Genomic DNA, 14363 nt, shown 5'->3' with positions numbered 1-14363 from the left:
ACCATGTAGATCGTGTTAGTCATGAAGTAGAGTATGTGTATGACTAGACAGAAGAGTGGAGAATGTGATAAACATGCCCAGTCTAAACAGGACAGCCTCTTCTCAGTGACAGTTCACTGTTGCCATGTGGGACTGCAGACCTTAGTGGTCTAGCTTTCCAAGATTCTTCCATCCCCCCAAGATTCTTTAAAAAAAACAAAACAGATAAAACTTCATCTTAGAGCAGGGTTTAGAGCTCTTTATATAGGGTCACTCGACTCGATGGCACATAATAATAATAAACAATAATACCAACCAATAACTTAGGCAACCGAAAAGCTGCATTCTGATAAGTGCCAATAGGCATGGTGGGTTGGGTTTTTTTAAAGTTTATAAAAAACTTGGATTTCCATTCATTCATTGTTGCACATTTTCCTCCCTGTCCCCCCTCCCTACCAGTTCACTTTTTTCTTGGGGGAAAAAGTTCTTTCATTGTTACAGTCCCCACTATCACCACTTTACTATGCAGATCTTATTCTGGACTCTCGTCATGCCAATAATACCTAATCATATAATCCTTTAGACAGTTCTCTCCCCCATCTGTTTCAATGCCGTGTACATTATTTATACCCTCTTTTCTTAGTTTCCCCCCAACTCCCATGCTCCCATGTCAGTCCTCTTCTATAACAGTGGCATTATGCAGTACTTGTCCTTTTGTGACTGAGATATTTCTCTCAGCATAATGTCCTCCGTGGTCACCCATTTTGTATAATATTTCATGAGTTCTTTGTTTTTCAATGCAGCATAGTATTCCATTGTGTGAATATACCACAGCTTCTCTATTCATTCATTTGTTGATGGGCACCTGGGTTGTTTATCATGGGTATTTCTTTTTTTTTCCCCATGGGTATTTCTAAGGTATTTAGAAAAATACTGAGGTCTTTTGAAAAGCTGACCCTGCAACACTCCTCAAACTAAAATTTTATGTAGACTAAAGAGGACTCATTTCTAGGCTGCTGACAGCCTGCCCGCTGACACTTTGCTATCCCTAGTGTGTTTCTTATGCCCATGCGAGATCTGTCTCTGTTCTTCAAGGTTTGGCCCTCTTGACTAGATCTTCTTGTGCCTTTTTTCCATTTTTCCTACTCTCTGTTTTCCTCCCCCACATTTAATAACCTTTTCTCACTTATCTTCCCTGGCAGCAATCTTGGTATGGTACCTTCTTAAGGGACCTGCTGGCTACTCTTCAGGCTTACTTTGCCTGCACCTTCAACCTGGAGAGGAGCCAGACAAGTGACAGGTAGGGTTAAAGGCAATTATCCTCGGTCAGCCATTTGGGCTTCACTTTTTACTTCACTTTCTTCCTTTCTCCAGCTGGAGGAAGCTAAATGAGAAGAAATTTTGCAACAAGTTTAGGGATCAAATTAATCCAGCTGATCCTTTAAATAAACTCAGAGATACCTCAGACTTTCAGGTTCTAAGAAACAGTAGTAACCCTGGCCCTAAATGAAAAAGTCCAGTAGTGAATAACTAGGGAAAATGATAAAGCAGGGCCTTGGAGGATGTGTATGTGTATTAAGTTGGGTGTGTATAATGTGTGTAATGGAAGAGAGAAGAGAGCAATTTGATACATTCCTTTGCAAATTCTTTGCACCCAGAACTGGCCCAGTCGCTACATCTGGCCCTTTATTCGATGAGAAGAAACCAAGGGCTCACTTGTTTCCTAGCTTGCAGGTCTTCCAGGAGGCCTCCAGCCTCTTTCTGGACTTTTTGGGGAAACTGCTGGCCCAACCCGATGACTCTGAGCAGACTTTGCGGAGGGACTGCCTTACGGTAATGTGCTCCACACCATATTCCTGCCTCTCTTTCCCTCCATGTTTCTCTTGTTCTCTTCTTTCTGACTGCATAGGATGAGAATAAATTAATACAACAAACATTTGTTGGATGGCCTCTGTTTGCCACACACTATGGGAGTAAGAGGAAGTTCTCTTATTAAGGGGTGAAGGGTTATCTAATTGGGAGGATGGAAAGTGATCTACAGATCATCCAGTAGTTCTCAACTTTGTTCTAAGTAAACTGTAGATATTGGAAGTGAAGGCCAGAGAATGGAAAATTGAATGGGCGTTCTAAATGATAGCACCTGATTAAGTGAGAGAGGAACATGAACAAGAGGTTAGAAATTGCCTGGCCATTGTTCACATTTCTAATTGGGAACACAGAAATAGTTACATTCCTCCGGCTACTGGTACATTCAGACTTTGCTGGTCTGAGAGCCTGTTTGAATACCTCAAATTCTTTTGAGCCAAGAAACTCCTAATGTCTAACTTAAGTGCTGGCCACAACCAGCCTGGGTCGTGGATGTGCAGCAGTGACTCGTGCTCTTGGCCAAGACACTTCAGATGCCATCCTGCATGGAGAGTTTAGAATAAATGCTCCACCTACTGAAATTCTAAACCAGGGAGACTTGGGTTTGGAGGGACGTAGGAATCCTCAGGAGCTCTTGTACTTGTGTTCCACAAGTAATACTTTGAGAAACAGCATGTAGCAAGCAGCAGAGTGAATTCTTGTTTTTGCTGAGAAAGCAGTTAAACATGCATTTTCTGTAGAAGGAATGTTTAGAGTAAGACACCTGCTGCCCTAGGGTTTTCATCTTCATCGCTGAGATTCTTAGAGGGTTCTTGTTCCTTACATTAAACTTCATCATCTTCCTGATGCCCTGACATTAACACTACTCTTGACTTCCTTCAGTGCTTTACAGTTCTATGTGAAGCAATGGACGGGAATAGCCCAGCCATCTCCAAAGCCTTTTACTCCAGCCTGCTGACTACGCGTCGGGCTGTGTTGGATGGTCTCCTTCATGCCTTAACTATTCCCCAGCACCCTTTCCACACACCCCCAGGTAATGAGTGTGGAGGGGAGGTTCCACTGATGTTATTGTTGCATAGATCTGGTTCTGTTCTTTCTATTACCAGAATAGTGCCTGGTAGTTAGTAGATACTTAATGAACGGCTGTGAAGTAAAGGAATGAGTGGCGGTCTGAAGGAAACAACTGGAGCCCACCCTGAACCCTTGTCTTCCTCTCCAGGAGCCCCACAGATGAGCCAGTCGCTGAAGGAGCAGAGTGAGGACCTGCCTGGAGCTGTTTCCTCCGCATTGGCAGCCATATGCACTGCTCCTGTGGGACTACCTGGCTGCTGGGAAGCCAAGGAGCAGGTGGAGTATCTGTTCTTCCCATCTGGGTTATCAGGAGGCTAACCCAGCTTCTCAGATAGACAGAAAGATACAGGCTTTCAGGGCCTTCATTTGATGCCTCTGTGATAGCAGAAACTTGCTCCCACCCTGGGTCAGGCCACTTGAAGAGTATGATAGAGCCAGAGACCCAGTGTCCTTGGTCCCCTGATGAAGAGGAGCTCAGGGATAAGCTGCCCACCCAGGTGGGGTTGTTGGGCTGAAGCCGCCACTGATGTTTCCTCTAGAGCTTAGGATTCAGCTTTCCTGCTCTCTAGTGGCCAGAAACACTTCTCTCTGTATCTGCCTACTCTTGTGCCAAACTAGGTATCACTTTTGGTAAGGAAGACTGGGGATAGGAATGGGCTCTGAGGTTCCTGGTAAACCTGGGGAAGGAGCTAGTCAGGAATTGAGCACCCTAGTGGTTGGAGAGGTGAGAGGATTAGGACTGGAATACTGTCTCTAGGATTGAGCCTTCCGTCTGTCCCTGTAGGTCTCTCGGCATTTGGCACATCAGCTGACTAAAGACAGCAGTCAGTTGAGGCTGTCCCTCATCTCTGGCCTGCAGCATCCCCTTCTGTGCCTACACCTTCTCAAGGTACTGCTTACGCGTAACTCCACCCCTGCCCCTTCCTCTCTTTTTAAATTCATCCTTTCACTGCCCTGGCCCCTTCATTATCTAGGCTTCACCACAACTGAAGCATATACCCACCTAACTCAAAGAAGAAGTGGAAATGGACTGAATTCCTCACACTCCCAAGTGTAGATACCAAATTTATAGAGAAACTTTATCTGCCTTTCAGCTGAGCCTTCCAGCCTTGGAGCCCAAGGGCCTCTCTGCCTCACGGGAGCCTTCTTCTTGCTCCCTTAGGTTCTCTATTCCTGTTGCCATACCAGTGAGCACTTGTGCCATCTTCTAGGGCAAGAGCCCCTGGCCTTGGAATCGATGCTGATGCTGGTCCAGGGCAAGGTAGGCTAGGAACACAGGTGGGGGTCTCACAGTGACATCACCACCTCAACCAGAGGTGTTGCCTGATGGCTTAGCTTTCCTTTTTAGGTAAAAGTAGTAGATTGGGAAGAATCTACTGAAGTGACTCTCTACCTCCTTGCCCTTCTTGTCCTTCGACTCCAAGAACTACCTTTGGGGTGAGTCGTAGAGTCAAGTTAGTCCTAACTTTGATGATGTAGTATATGAGGAAATGGCACTCGCATCCTACCCTTTAAAGGGATTGAAACAGAGAGTGAAGGTTTCTCTACAGAGACAGATCTAGAGCCCCACCAACTTTCTGCCTTGGCAATGCTGTATGGCCTAGGTAAAGAGCATAATCAGAGGGTACAGGAAGACAACCTACCCACCTCCAGTGTGTTTCCCTTTTCCAGACTGGAGAAGCTAGGCAGTGAGGCTGCTGCTGTCTTTACCCACTCACATGTTGTCTCACTTGTGGTAAGTATTCACTCTATTTCTTCCCTTCTCACCTTAATCCTCTATCCTTTGGGGGAGCAGGGAAGGCAGTGTCCCACTTGGCAGCTGTTTCTAGGGCCATTCATCTGGACCAGGGCAGGGACAGATTCCTCCTCTGCTTGTGTTGAATAACACACAGATTCAGACATTTCTTCTCCCCCTTCTGTTTCGCCCACAGAGCGCAGCAGCCTGTCTGTTGGAACAGCTTTGTCAGCAGGGGGTAACCCTTGACCTCCTGCCTGCAGAATGGATAGCTGCAGCCACTCATGCCTTGTCTGCCCCTGCAGAGGTGGGAAAGCACAGACATCTTTTCTCTGAATCAGACCTTCAAGACAGCATTCAAGACATGCTAGGGAGTGGTGAAGGAATAAGAAGGCTTTCTTGTTTTATCCTTTGCTTTTAAATAATAGGCCCCCCTGAGAGAAAGAAATAAGGGCAAAGAAAAGAGACTTAAATTCTCTGAGGAGGTACAGTCCTTGGCCGCCTGCAGTCTTGTCTACCAGAAGCTCTTATTTTTGCCTGCTGAAGGATCTTCTACTTCTAGGTTTTCCACTCTCCCATTCTTTCCACTGCCACCATAACGAGCTTTCTTAAAAGCAAATTTGGCCATCTGTTAACCAGTATTATCAAAGACATCAATTTTTATTGAGTTCCAGACATCATACTAGGCTCTGGGGCTACAGCAGTGAAGAAAAAGGACAAACTATCATACCCGTGTGTAACTGACTTCTGAGATCAAGTCCTATAGCGGGATGACTCCTTAAATGTGATTGCCAAGAAATACCTGCAGTTCACTCCTTAAATTTGGGTTCTTCCTCCTGTTAAGTAAGAATTGCAAAACAGGATTTCAGGCTTAAAGAGTTTATTAGTGGAAATATTTTGCAGAGAACCCCTTGACTCACTGAACAAAGGAGGAATTTATTCTTTTTTTTTTTTTTTTTTTTGCCTGTCAACAGATGGTTTATTCTATATGAATTTATTCTTTTAAAGGCTCTGGAGGTGGGTGAGGAGGGATATCACGTTTATTCATAGAATTGGTGGAGTTTTTTGAATGAATCTATCAGGCTTTGTGGGGCATATGCACAGACGATCAAGACAGCCATGAGTATGCACAATTAAGGAAATTTCAGAAGATGTTTGTGGCACTTGGTCATCATGGAACATGCGTTTTCAAGATGGTGCTTATCTATGTTAAATAGAAAAAAGAGTTGAGAGCTAGAGAGAGAAAGAAAGAAGCTGCATTAACAGGCCTTTATTGCGTTGTCTGAGAAGCCTGTATTGGGTGTGGAGAAGTTCAGAATGACACCTTGGCAGTCAAGGACAGTTCCTTTTTATAGGGGGTTTTAAGAAGAACTAGGGAAGATTGTGTTTTACTCTGAATTTGGGGCTAGGGTTCTGTTAATTATCTTAGGTGTGGGCTTTTGTGACCAGGCCCAGAGCCTTCGACATTATCAAGTTTGTTCAAGGAGTGGTCAAGCCGGGAGGCAACTGTGACAGTCTTCATCCAATCATACAGGAGTCACTGGACAAGTCACCAGAATGTTTTTAGCAGAATTAAAAGTTGTTAAGAGGGAACCCTTAACAGAAATCTAACCCTGAAGGTGTCTAAGCCGCTCTTGTAGAATATGTTTTTGGGTCTATGTTGCTTGCAGTTAGCCAAATGCTGGCTTTCCTGATCTAAACTGTTTCAGGGGGAAAGAATCCAACACATCATGTAAAGAAGGATGGGAAAATAAAGTCTACAGTTCAGTGGTAATTTAGCCAAAGTTTAAAACAGTTAATCTTATTCTTTCTTATGCAGTGACACAGTAACTCAGGACTGAAGGTAGGTGTGTCAGAGACAGTGGATTTGGCTCAGAATAGAGGAGGATTCAGAGCTATTGTGCATAGGGTTGCTATGAATCTTAGTCAACTCATGGCAAGCAGCAACAACAGCATTAATTGTAAAGGTCATCTTTTTTTTTTTTTTAAAGGTCATCTTTGATAGAAGGACAGATAGTCCTGTTATTATGTTAATAGAGGGAGTGCCACTTAGGTGTGGATTGCAGCATGGGGAGGCAAACTAGAATAGTTAAAAGATGTAAACTTGGGGAGTTCTGGTGGCCTAGTGGCAAGAAGCTGCACTGCAATCCCAGAGGAACACGGTTCGAATCCACCAGACACTCTGCTGGAGAAGGAGGGACAATCTCCTCCTGTACCAGTCAGATCTGATTTGACGGTACACGCACACACAAAAAAAAAATTTAAAAAAAAAAAAAGATGTAAACTTGATAAGGAAGTATTTTTCAAAATTCTTTCTAGATTAGACTTATCCTTATAAAAGTATTATTACAATCCCAATTGTAATTGCAGCCCTCAGGACTGTCTTTTATTGTTTTTGTTCAGACATTCATCTAGGTCGTATAGCCCTGGTGTACAAGTTGCTTGTACAGTGGTAACTTGTGGTGGCTGCGAGGCTGAACACTGTGACACTGTGTCAAATGCGTTAATGGCTGGTTACCCAATGTGGACAGAGAGTGGGGTGGAGCTCCCTGATTAAAAGCTTGGAAGGAGGAGTGACATCCACTTCCGTAATAGCTTGCCTCTGGAAACCTTATGAACCTGGAGATAGGATGAGAGACACCCAAGCTTTGAGGACTCTTCCTTCATAGGTCACTATGAGTCGCCTGCTACTGGCACTTAACAACAACAACAACATTACAGTCCCAAAGGTATGCAGTTTGAATCCACCAGATTCTCCACTGGAGAAGAAGGGGCAATCTCTTCCTGTGCTGATCAGATCTGATTCAACAGCACACAACAAGTAAATTGAAGAAAAAAATATATATGATTAAAGACTGTTACTCTTACTCTTGCCAGCACATAACAACAACTCTCTTGCCTGTTGTCATACCCCCTTCTTATTTCTGAGTTTCCCAATCTCCGGAGACTAGGCTATTCTCTGGAGTCTGGTTGAATTCTAGGCTCACTTAGAAAATGGTTCTGATATAAATGGCCCTGTCTTAGAGGAAGCTGATTCTTTTCAAATTCTAATCTCTAATGGGGTTGTTAAAAACTTCCCAAAATAACTGCTTGAGCAATTGAAAAGATCAAAGAGATGAAGAAATAAATGTTAAGATGTCTTCTGAACTCAGTCCAGCCTACAGTGCGGGGAAGCTGCAGTATAGTTCCTCCTACTCATAAGCACCATGTTCCAAATTTTAAAGCAGAACCTAGTCTCCATTCAGAATCTTCAGTCTGCCTTTTAAAGCTCATGTGCTGTTACCTCTGGGCTCTAAAATCCTGCAATACATAAGAGTTACCATTTTCTTTTTTTTTTTCTATAATTTATTAATTTTCGTAAACATTTACAGAGATTTTAGGTTTCCATTCATTCACCGCTGCACCATTCTCTCTACCCTCCTCCCAGTTTGTTCTTGTCCAAATGCCACAGTGCTTGTCAAAGCCAGTTCTGATTAATCTCCTTTGTCAGTGTGTCCTTTGCCATTCCCTATCACTCCTCCCTGAGAGAGACTTCACCCTGAGTCATAAGGAAAAGGGGATGGCGTATTCTCTTAGCTACTTCCTGCTGAAAAGGGACGCTGTGGGTTTCAGGGTGAAGATCTTCTCTCACTACTCTAAAGGGCCCCTTTGGCAGTAGGAAACAAATAGACTATTATGGAGATTGATTTTGGAATTTAGATGCACTCTTATTGATTGTGCTTGGCCGTACATGTTCATATCCCTGAAGATGTATCATGGGGGGGGTTGCAACCTAGAAGACACAAATTTGACTAACAAGTTATAAGTACAGGAGTCAAAAATTATGGAAAAGTAAAAGAAAAGATTCTTTCATTGTTTTACAAACCCTCCCCCAGGTCCCCTCCACCATGTAGGCCTCGCTTTAGACTCCTGTGATGACAGAAATACCTAGTCACATATCTCTTTTAAACAGTTTTCTCCCTCCTCTGTTTCAGTGCAGTATACATTATTGAACCCAAGAGTTACCATTTTCAAAGTTCACTGGTTTTTCCTGCCTACTTAACTTTACATAAATTATGATTTTAACTTGAAACGTTCTCTTCCCTACTTTTACTTTTCTTGTCTGCCTTTGAAACTCTTCATCCATCATTTTACCGCCTCCTGGAGGCAGTCAAGTATCTCAGTTATGCCCCCTAAGCAGTCAGGAAATCAAAAAGCGTATCGGGATGGGAAAGTCTGCCGTTAGGGACCTCTCAAACGTACTCAGGAGCAACAGTGTCTCTCTGGAGACTAAGGTGCGCCTGATACAGGTCATGGTCTTTGCAATCGCTTGTTATGCATCAGAGAGTTGGACAATGACTAGGGAGGACAGAAGGAGAGTGGATGCTTTTGAGCTGTGGTTCTGGAGAAGGGTACTGAATGTACCCTGGACTGCCAGGAAAACAAACAGATCCATCTTGGAGAGGATTAAACCAAGCTGCTCCTTGGAGGCAAGGATTCTGGGGCTTCGTCTGACATACTTTGGACATGTTGCCAGGAGGGACGGGTCCTTGGAGAGGGACATCATGCTTGGGAGGGTGGAGCGACAGCGCAGGAGGGGAAGACCCTCTATGAGATGGATTGATTCGGTGACTGGGGTAATCGGGATGGGTGTGTCAGAGGCAGTGCGGTTGGCGCAGGATAGAGCAGGGTTTAGGGCTGTTGTGCATAGGGTCACTATGAGTCGGAAACGACTCGATGGCACATAACAACAACAACAACAACAACAACAACAATCTTTTATATAGCAACTGTCTTCTCAAACTGTACTTCTTTCCATGTCTGCTTACCCCACCAAGCTGTATATTTCTCTTCAAATAGAGTTATTCATTGAACGAATAGCAGGAGCCAGGATTCCCAATTCCTGAACCTTTCCCACTCCACCAGACCAAGAAAGGGATCTTCCTGTCTGATTAGATTAGGGTGCACAGGCCCGTGAGGCGGCTTCATCTCCTCTCATGGTTTTACTTCCTGCCTCTCTCCCACAGGTTCGGCTGGCTCCACCAGGTGGCTGTGGCTTCTATGATGGCCTCCTCATCCTTCTACTACAACTCCTTACCCAGGTATTTTCTGTGATGACTGGGAGGAAAGAAGAGAGATACTGGGTGTTTTGGAGAGCCACTGAACAATAAGCAACAGAAGAAACAACTCCTATTAACCTCTCAGACCTACTTTACTAGCTTTAAAAAAGGACATCTGCTCTGCAGGGCCAGCTCTAGTGGCCTGCTGGGTAAAGAGTTACGCTGCCAACCCAAAGGCAGACAGTTTGAATCCATTAGCAGCTCCAAAGGAGGAAGATGGACAGTCTCTGAAAACCTTCTAGGAGTATCAGCTGAGTTGATTCTGACACCAATGCAATAACTTTAACTTCTGACTTTGCCTTCCATGTAGACCCTTTAAATAAAACGACTTAGCTGCATCCTTTGGAATTCAGTGGAACAGAAAGTTGTGATTCTGTTTTTCGGCAGACATACACATCAGTTGAGCAGTCGTTGGGGTTGGGTTAAGGTATAATTAAAAAGGGAAAAGACACCAGGGAAAATTTAGATAGGAATCAGAAAACATTATTTCTGAGAATCTCTGCGCTTCTGGGTCAGGGAAAGGCATGGAAATGACCTTTTGACTCCTTACTTATGTGTCCACCATACTTTCTTCTAATTTTGTCTCCAGCAGGGCAAGACCAGCCTGATGAGGGATGTGGCTAGTTCAGAAATGTGGACCATTTTGTGGCACCGCTTCTCTATGGCCCTGCGGCTACCTGAGAAAGTGTCTAGACAGGAAGAAGAGCTGTTGCTATCCAGTCCACAAAGCCAAGAGCCAGACTGGACACTGATCTCACCCCAAGGTGCCTTTCAGCATGGTCTCCTTTTGTGGGGGCTGTTATATTAAACTCTCTTCAGAAGGAGGCAGCCTAGAACTGAGTTAGCCTACAGAGATTGCTACTTCTGCCGCCTGGGAAGAGGATGTCCGAGTCTACATTAGAACTGGTTAGGGCAGAGTCAGGGGGCACCACCACTCCATGTTTGCACCACTGGGTCCCGTTCTTGGTGTTTCCAGGCATGGTTACCCTGCTGAGCTTGGCCGTGGCCACCTTCGCCCAGGAACCCCAGCTGTGCCTGAATCACCTGTCCCAACGTGGAAGTATCCTCATGTCTACCTTGAAGCACTTGCTTACTCCCAGCTTCCTGCTTCAGTTGAGCCAAGCGTGAGTTTGAGCTGGAAGAAGGAAAACAGAAGATGAAGGGAATCAGCAGTCAGGAGTAGAGATGGGAAAGCAGGAGAGGAGTAGCTGACACTGAGCTGTGAGGCACAAAAGGGAATTAAGATTAAGCTGGAAACCTGAGTTGCTGAGAATGGGTAAGGGGAGCTGGAGGAGGGAATTTGAGAAGAAAGAGATAAGAATTTTAAAGGGCATAAGAGGTGCAAGATAAAATTCAAGTTTATCCTTCTTCATTCCCCTGCTTAGGCCTCACGGGTCTGAGTTTCTTCCTGCTATGGTACTCTCTGTCTGCCAGCTCCTCTGTTTCCCCTTTGCCCTGGACGTGGATGCTGACCTCCTTGCAGGGATCCTGACTGAGCTCAGGGACTCTGAAGTTACAGCCCATCTACTCCAGGTACTTGGGGAAACTACCTAAGCATGAAAGTGTGAGAGGAAGACGGTCCACTTGTGTACTCTTACTCACTTCCTGCCATTCCAGAGTTCTCCTTGGCCCCTAGAAAAGTAGAGCACATGGCCAGACTTAGGAGTTGGAATGGAGAAAGTATTCAGACCTGAGCAGAGGCATGTAGTCACAGCTGGGCCTGCTACCTCTTCTCCCTGTCAGCCCATTATCTGGATTCTGTTGGCGCTCATTGGGGTTGACATCCCAGTCTAGGGCACTGGAGATTCTGCTTCGTTACCAGAACTGCTGCTCTGCATTTCTTGAATGAGCCTTGGGCTTTTATTAATTTCTTTTTATATGTATAAGAAGTGAGGTTTTAAAAGGCAGAGATTCAGAGTCTTCAAAGAGCAAGGAATGAACTTTGAAAGAACCTGCTCTTTTGGGCTCCAGTGTATGTTTCCTTTGGAATGGTGAGGCAGGAGTTGGCCAAGTCTTCCAGCTTCGCTGTGGTGTTTCTCACTCCTGTTTGGTTTTGATCCCCCTTCCATTTTTTACCAGTCCTAGCTGCCAGGTACACCCTCTCCTTTAACTCCTTTTTCTTGCGCCCCCATCCTTCCAGGTTTGCTGCCACCATCTTCTGTTGCCACAAATTGAGCTGCCCATGGGCCTTCTCACGCGCCTGGCCCTCACGGATTCCACCTCTCTCAGTCAGTTTGTGAATACAGTGGCTGCCTCCCGTAGCCCCATCATCTCCTTCTTATCACTAGCCCTCTTGGGTGATCAATTACTGCTGACTTCTGATCTTCTCTCGCTTCTGGCTCACACGGCACGGGTAATGTCTCCCAGCCACTTGTCTTTTATCCAAGAGCTCCTGGCTGGCTCTGATGAATCCTATCGGCCCCTGCGCAGCCTCTTGGGCCACCCAGAAAATTCTGTGCGAGCCCGCACTTACAGACTCCTGGGACACATGCTCCAACACAACATGGCCTTGCGTGGAGCACTGCAGAGCCAGACTGGACTGCTCAACCTTCTCCTGCTGGGGCTTAGAGACAAAGACCCTGCTGTTCGACACAGCGCTAGCTTTGCTGTGGGCAATGCAGCTTACCAGGCTGGCCCCCTGGGGTTTGCCCTGGCTGCCGCAGTGCCCAGTATGGCTCAATTGCTTGGAGATCCTCAGGCTGGTATCCGACGCAATGCTGCTTCAGCTCTGGGTAACTTGGGGCCGGAGGGACTAGGGGAGGAGCTGTTACAGTGCCACGTACCCCAGCAGCTCCTCGAGATGGCATGTGGAGACCCTCAGCCAAACGTGAAGGAAGCTGCTCTCATTGCCCTCCGGAGCCTCCAGCAGGAACCCTGCATTCATCAGGTATGTCCTGAGGGACTCAGGAGCCAGGATCAGGCCCTGTAGAGTTCACATTGCTCAGAGAGAGTTCTTAAGGAATTTGGACATCTAGAAATCCAAGCTGGGTTCCTCTGAGCAAGCAAGTCTAGATAAGTGTTCACCTTTGAGCTGTGGTGCTGGAGAAGAGTGTTGAATATACCGTGGACTGCTAGGAGAACAAACAGGTTTGTCCTGGAGAGAGTGAAGCCAGAGTGCTCCTTGGAGTCAAAGATTCTGAAGCTTCATCTAACATACTTTGGACATGTTGCAAGGAGGGACCAGTCCTTGGAGAGGGACATCATGTTAGGGAGGTTGGAGGGACAGCGCAGGAGAGGAAGACCCTCGATGAGATGGATTGATTAAGTGATTGGGATAATGGGAGTGGGTGTGTCAGAGACAGTGAGTTTGGCACAGGATAGAGCAGGGTTTCGGGTTCTTGTACATAGGGTCACTGTGAGTCACAGGCAACTCCATGGCACATAACAACAACCACAACAACCCTAGAATAAGGTCATTATCTTTGTTAGCGCTTACTGTATGAACAGTACCATGCTAAACATTTTACTTTTAAGATCTGGTTTAAGCTATGCTTATCATCATTTTGAAGGTGAAGAAACTGAGGCTCAAAGAATTTAATAAGTAACTTGTTCAAGTTACAATGCTAGCATGTAAGATTGGACATTTGAACTCAGGAGCCCGAGTTCAGAGCCTGTGCTCTTAAGCTTCACTTTTACTCTTCCACTTTATTCAGTGTTTATTAAAAGCCCAACTGAAAACATGCATCCATTTACAATAAGACTAACATCCCAAATTACAGTATCTCAGTGTGGTACTGTGTTTAGCAGGAAGTAACGGGGCATAAAGGTACAGGACCATGAGCATCTCTCTGAAAGGGCCAGAGAAAGTAAAAATAACACAGCTGCTCCCCACCCCAGAAGAGAAAGCAGATCAGAAGTCTGTAGTCCAGCCCCATGGTATCTGGCCTCCTTGCACTACTGCATTTGTCACCACTTCCTGGGGACAAGTCTGTGAGTCCCTTGGAGCCAAAGGGTAATATGAGTAGAACTTTTCTCTTATTCCAGTATGAGTTCCCAAGGCCCTTTCTTACTTCCTTTCCTGGAGTTTGTATTGTTGGGTCGATTGGAATTTCTCTGCATCTCAGACACTACTATTTCGAAGCCTCACACCCTGTGTCTTCATCTTTTCTCTATCCTCCAGGTGCTGGTGTCGCTAGGTGCCAGTGAGAAATTAGCCTTGTTTTCTCTGGGAAATCAGCTGCCACCTCCCAGCAGCAGCAGTCCCAGACCTATCTCTGCCAAGCACTACAGAAAACTTATCCACCTCCTGAGGCCGACCCACAACACATGATTTCAGACACTGGGTTCCGAGCCTCTAGTCTTCTCAGCCTATGGTTGCCAACTCTTCCTTTTACTACTATGCAAGTCGCCAACTCAACTGAGAACTGAAGAGATAACATTGCCAAGTCAACTAAGATTGAGAAACTAGAAAAAGTGTACGCATCAAGTTCTTTCCTTGCCTCTCAGATGCAGGATAATAAGAACCAGTATGCGTCATTGCTGTTGGCACCAGAGAAGATTCCTCTGTTCTCTGTATCAGGGGTCTTTTCTCCCAGTAATGAGCTTATAACTGCAGGAACTTGAATCCTGGACTTTCTGGAAAGATCTTGTACCTGACAGTGGACGAAAGATCT

At 45.5% G+C, this 14363-nt stretch overlaps 1 protein-coding gene across 3 annotated transcripts in view; it reads left to right on the top strand.

Annotated features, from left to right (window-relative positions):
• The window catches only part of STK36 (serine/threonine kinase 36), a 32637-nt gene extending 18617 nt beyond the window's left edge, over window positions 1-14020 (top strand). The window contains exons 12-26 of one of the 3 annotated variants that reach the window (XM_006891893.1): window positions 1182-1279; window positions 1707-1812; window positions 2728-2878; window positions 3065-3192; window positions 3701-3805; window positions 4079-4177; window positions 4265-4353; window positions 4588-4651; window positions 4848-4958; window positions 9658-9741; window positions 10340-10514; window positions 10727-10874; window positions 11136-11283; window positions 11891-12637; window positions 13871-14020. In XM_006891893.1, coding sequence (XP_006891955.1) covers window positions 1182-1279; window positions 1707-1812; window positions 2728-2878; window positions 3065-3192; window positions 3701-3805; window positions 4079-4177; window positions 4265-4353; window positions 4588-4651; window positions 4848-4958; window positions 9658-9741; window positions 10340-10514; window positions 10727-10874; window positions 11136-11283; window positions 11891-12637; window positions 13871-14020 — 2403 coding nt within the window. The remainder of the gene's footprint in view (window positions 1-1181; window positions 1280-1706; window positions 1813-2727; window positions 2879-3064; window positions 3193-3700; window positions 3806-4078; window positions 4178-4264; window positions 4354-4587; window positions 4652-4847; window positions 4959-9657; window positions 9742-10339; window positions 10515-10726; window positions 10875-11135; window positions 11284-11890; window positions 12638-13870) is intronic. The other 2 variants (XM_006891892.1, XM_006891891.1) reach the window with 2 other exon arrangements.
• The last annotated feature ends 343 nt before the right edge of the window (window positions 14021-14363 follow it).

This window comes from Elephantulus edwardii, unplaced genomic scaffold (genome assembly GCF_000299155.1).
Source record: "Elephantulus edwardii isolate Elephantulus edwardi_28Jun2011 unplaced genomic scaffold, EleEdw1.0 scaffold00106, whole genome shotgun sequence".
Lineage (NCBI taxonomy): Eukaryota > Metazoa > Chordata > Mammalia > Macroscelidea > Macroscelididae > Elephantulus > Elephantulus edwardii.
The sequence above is the reverse complement of the archived record's forward strand: the minus strand, read 5'-3'. Positions and strand labels throughout refer to the sequence as shown.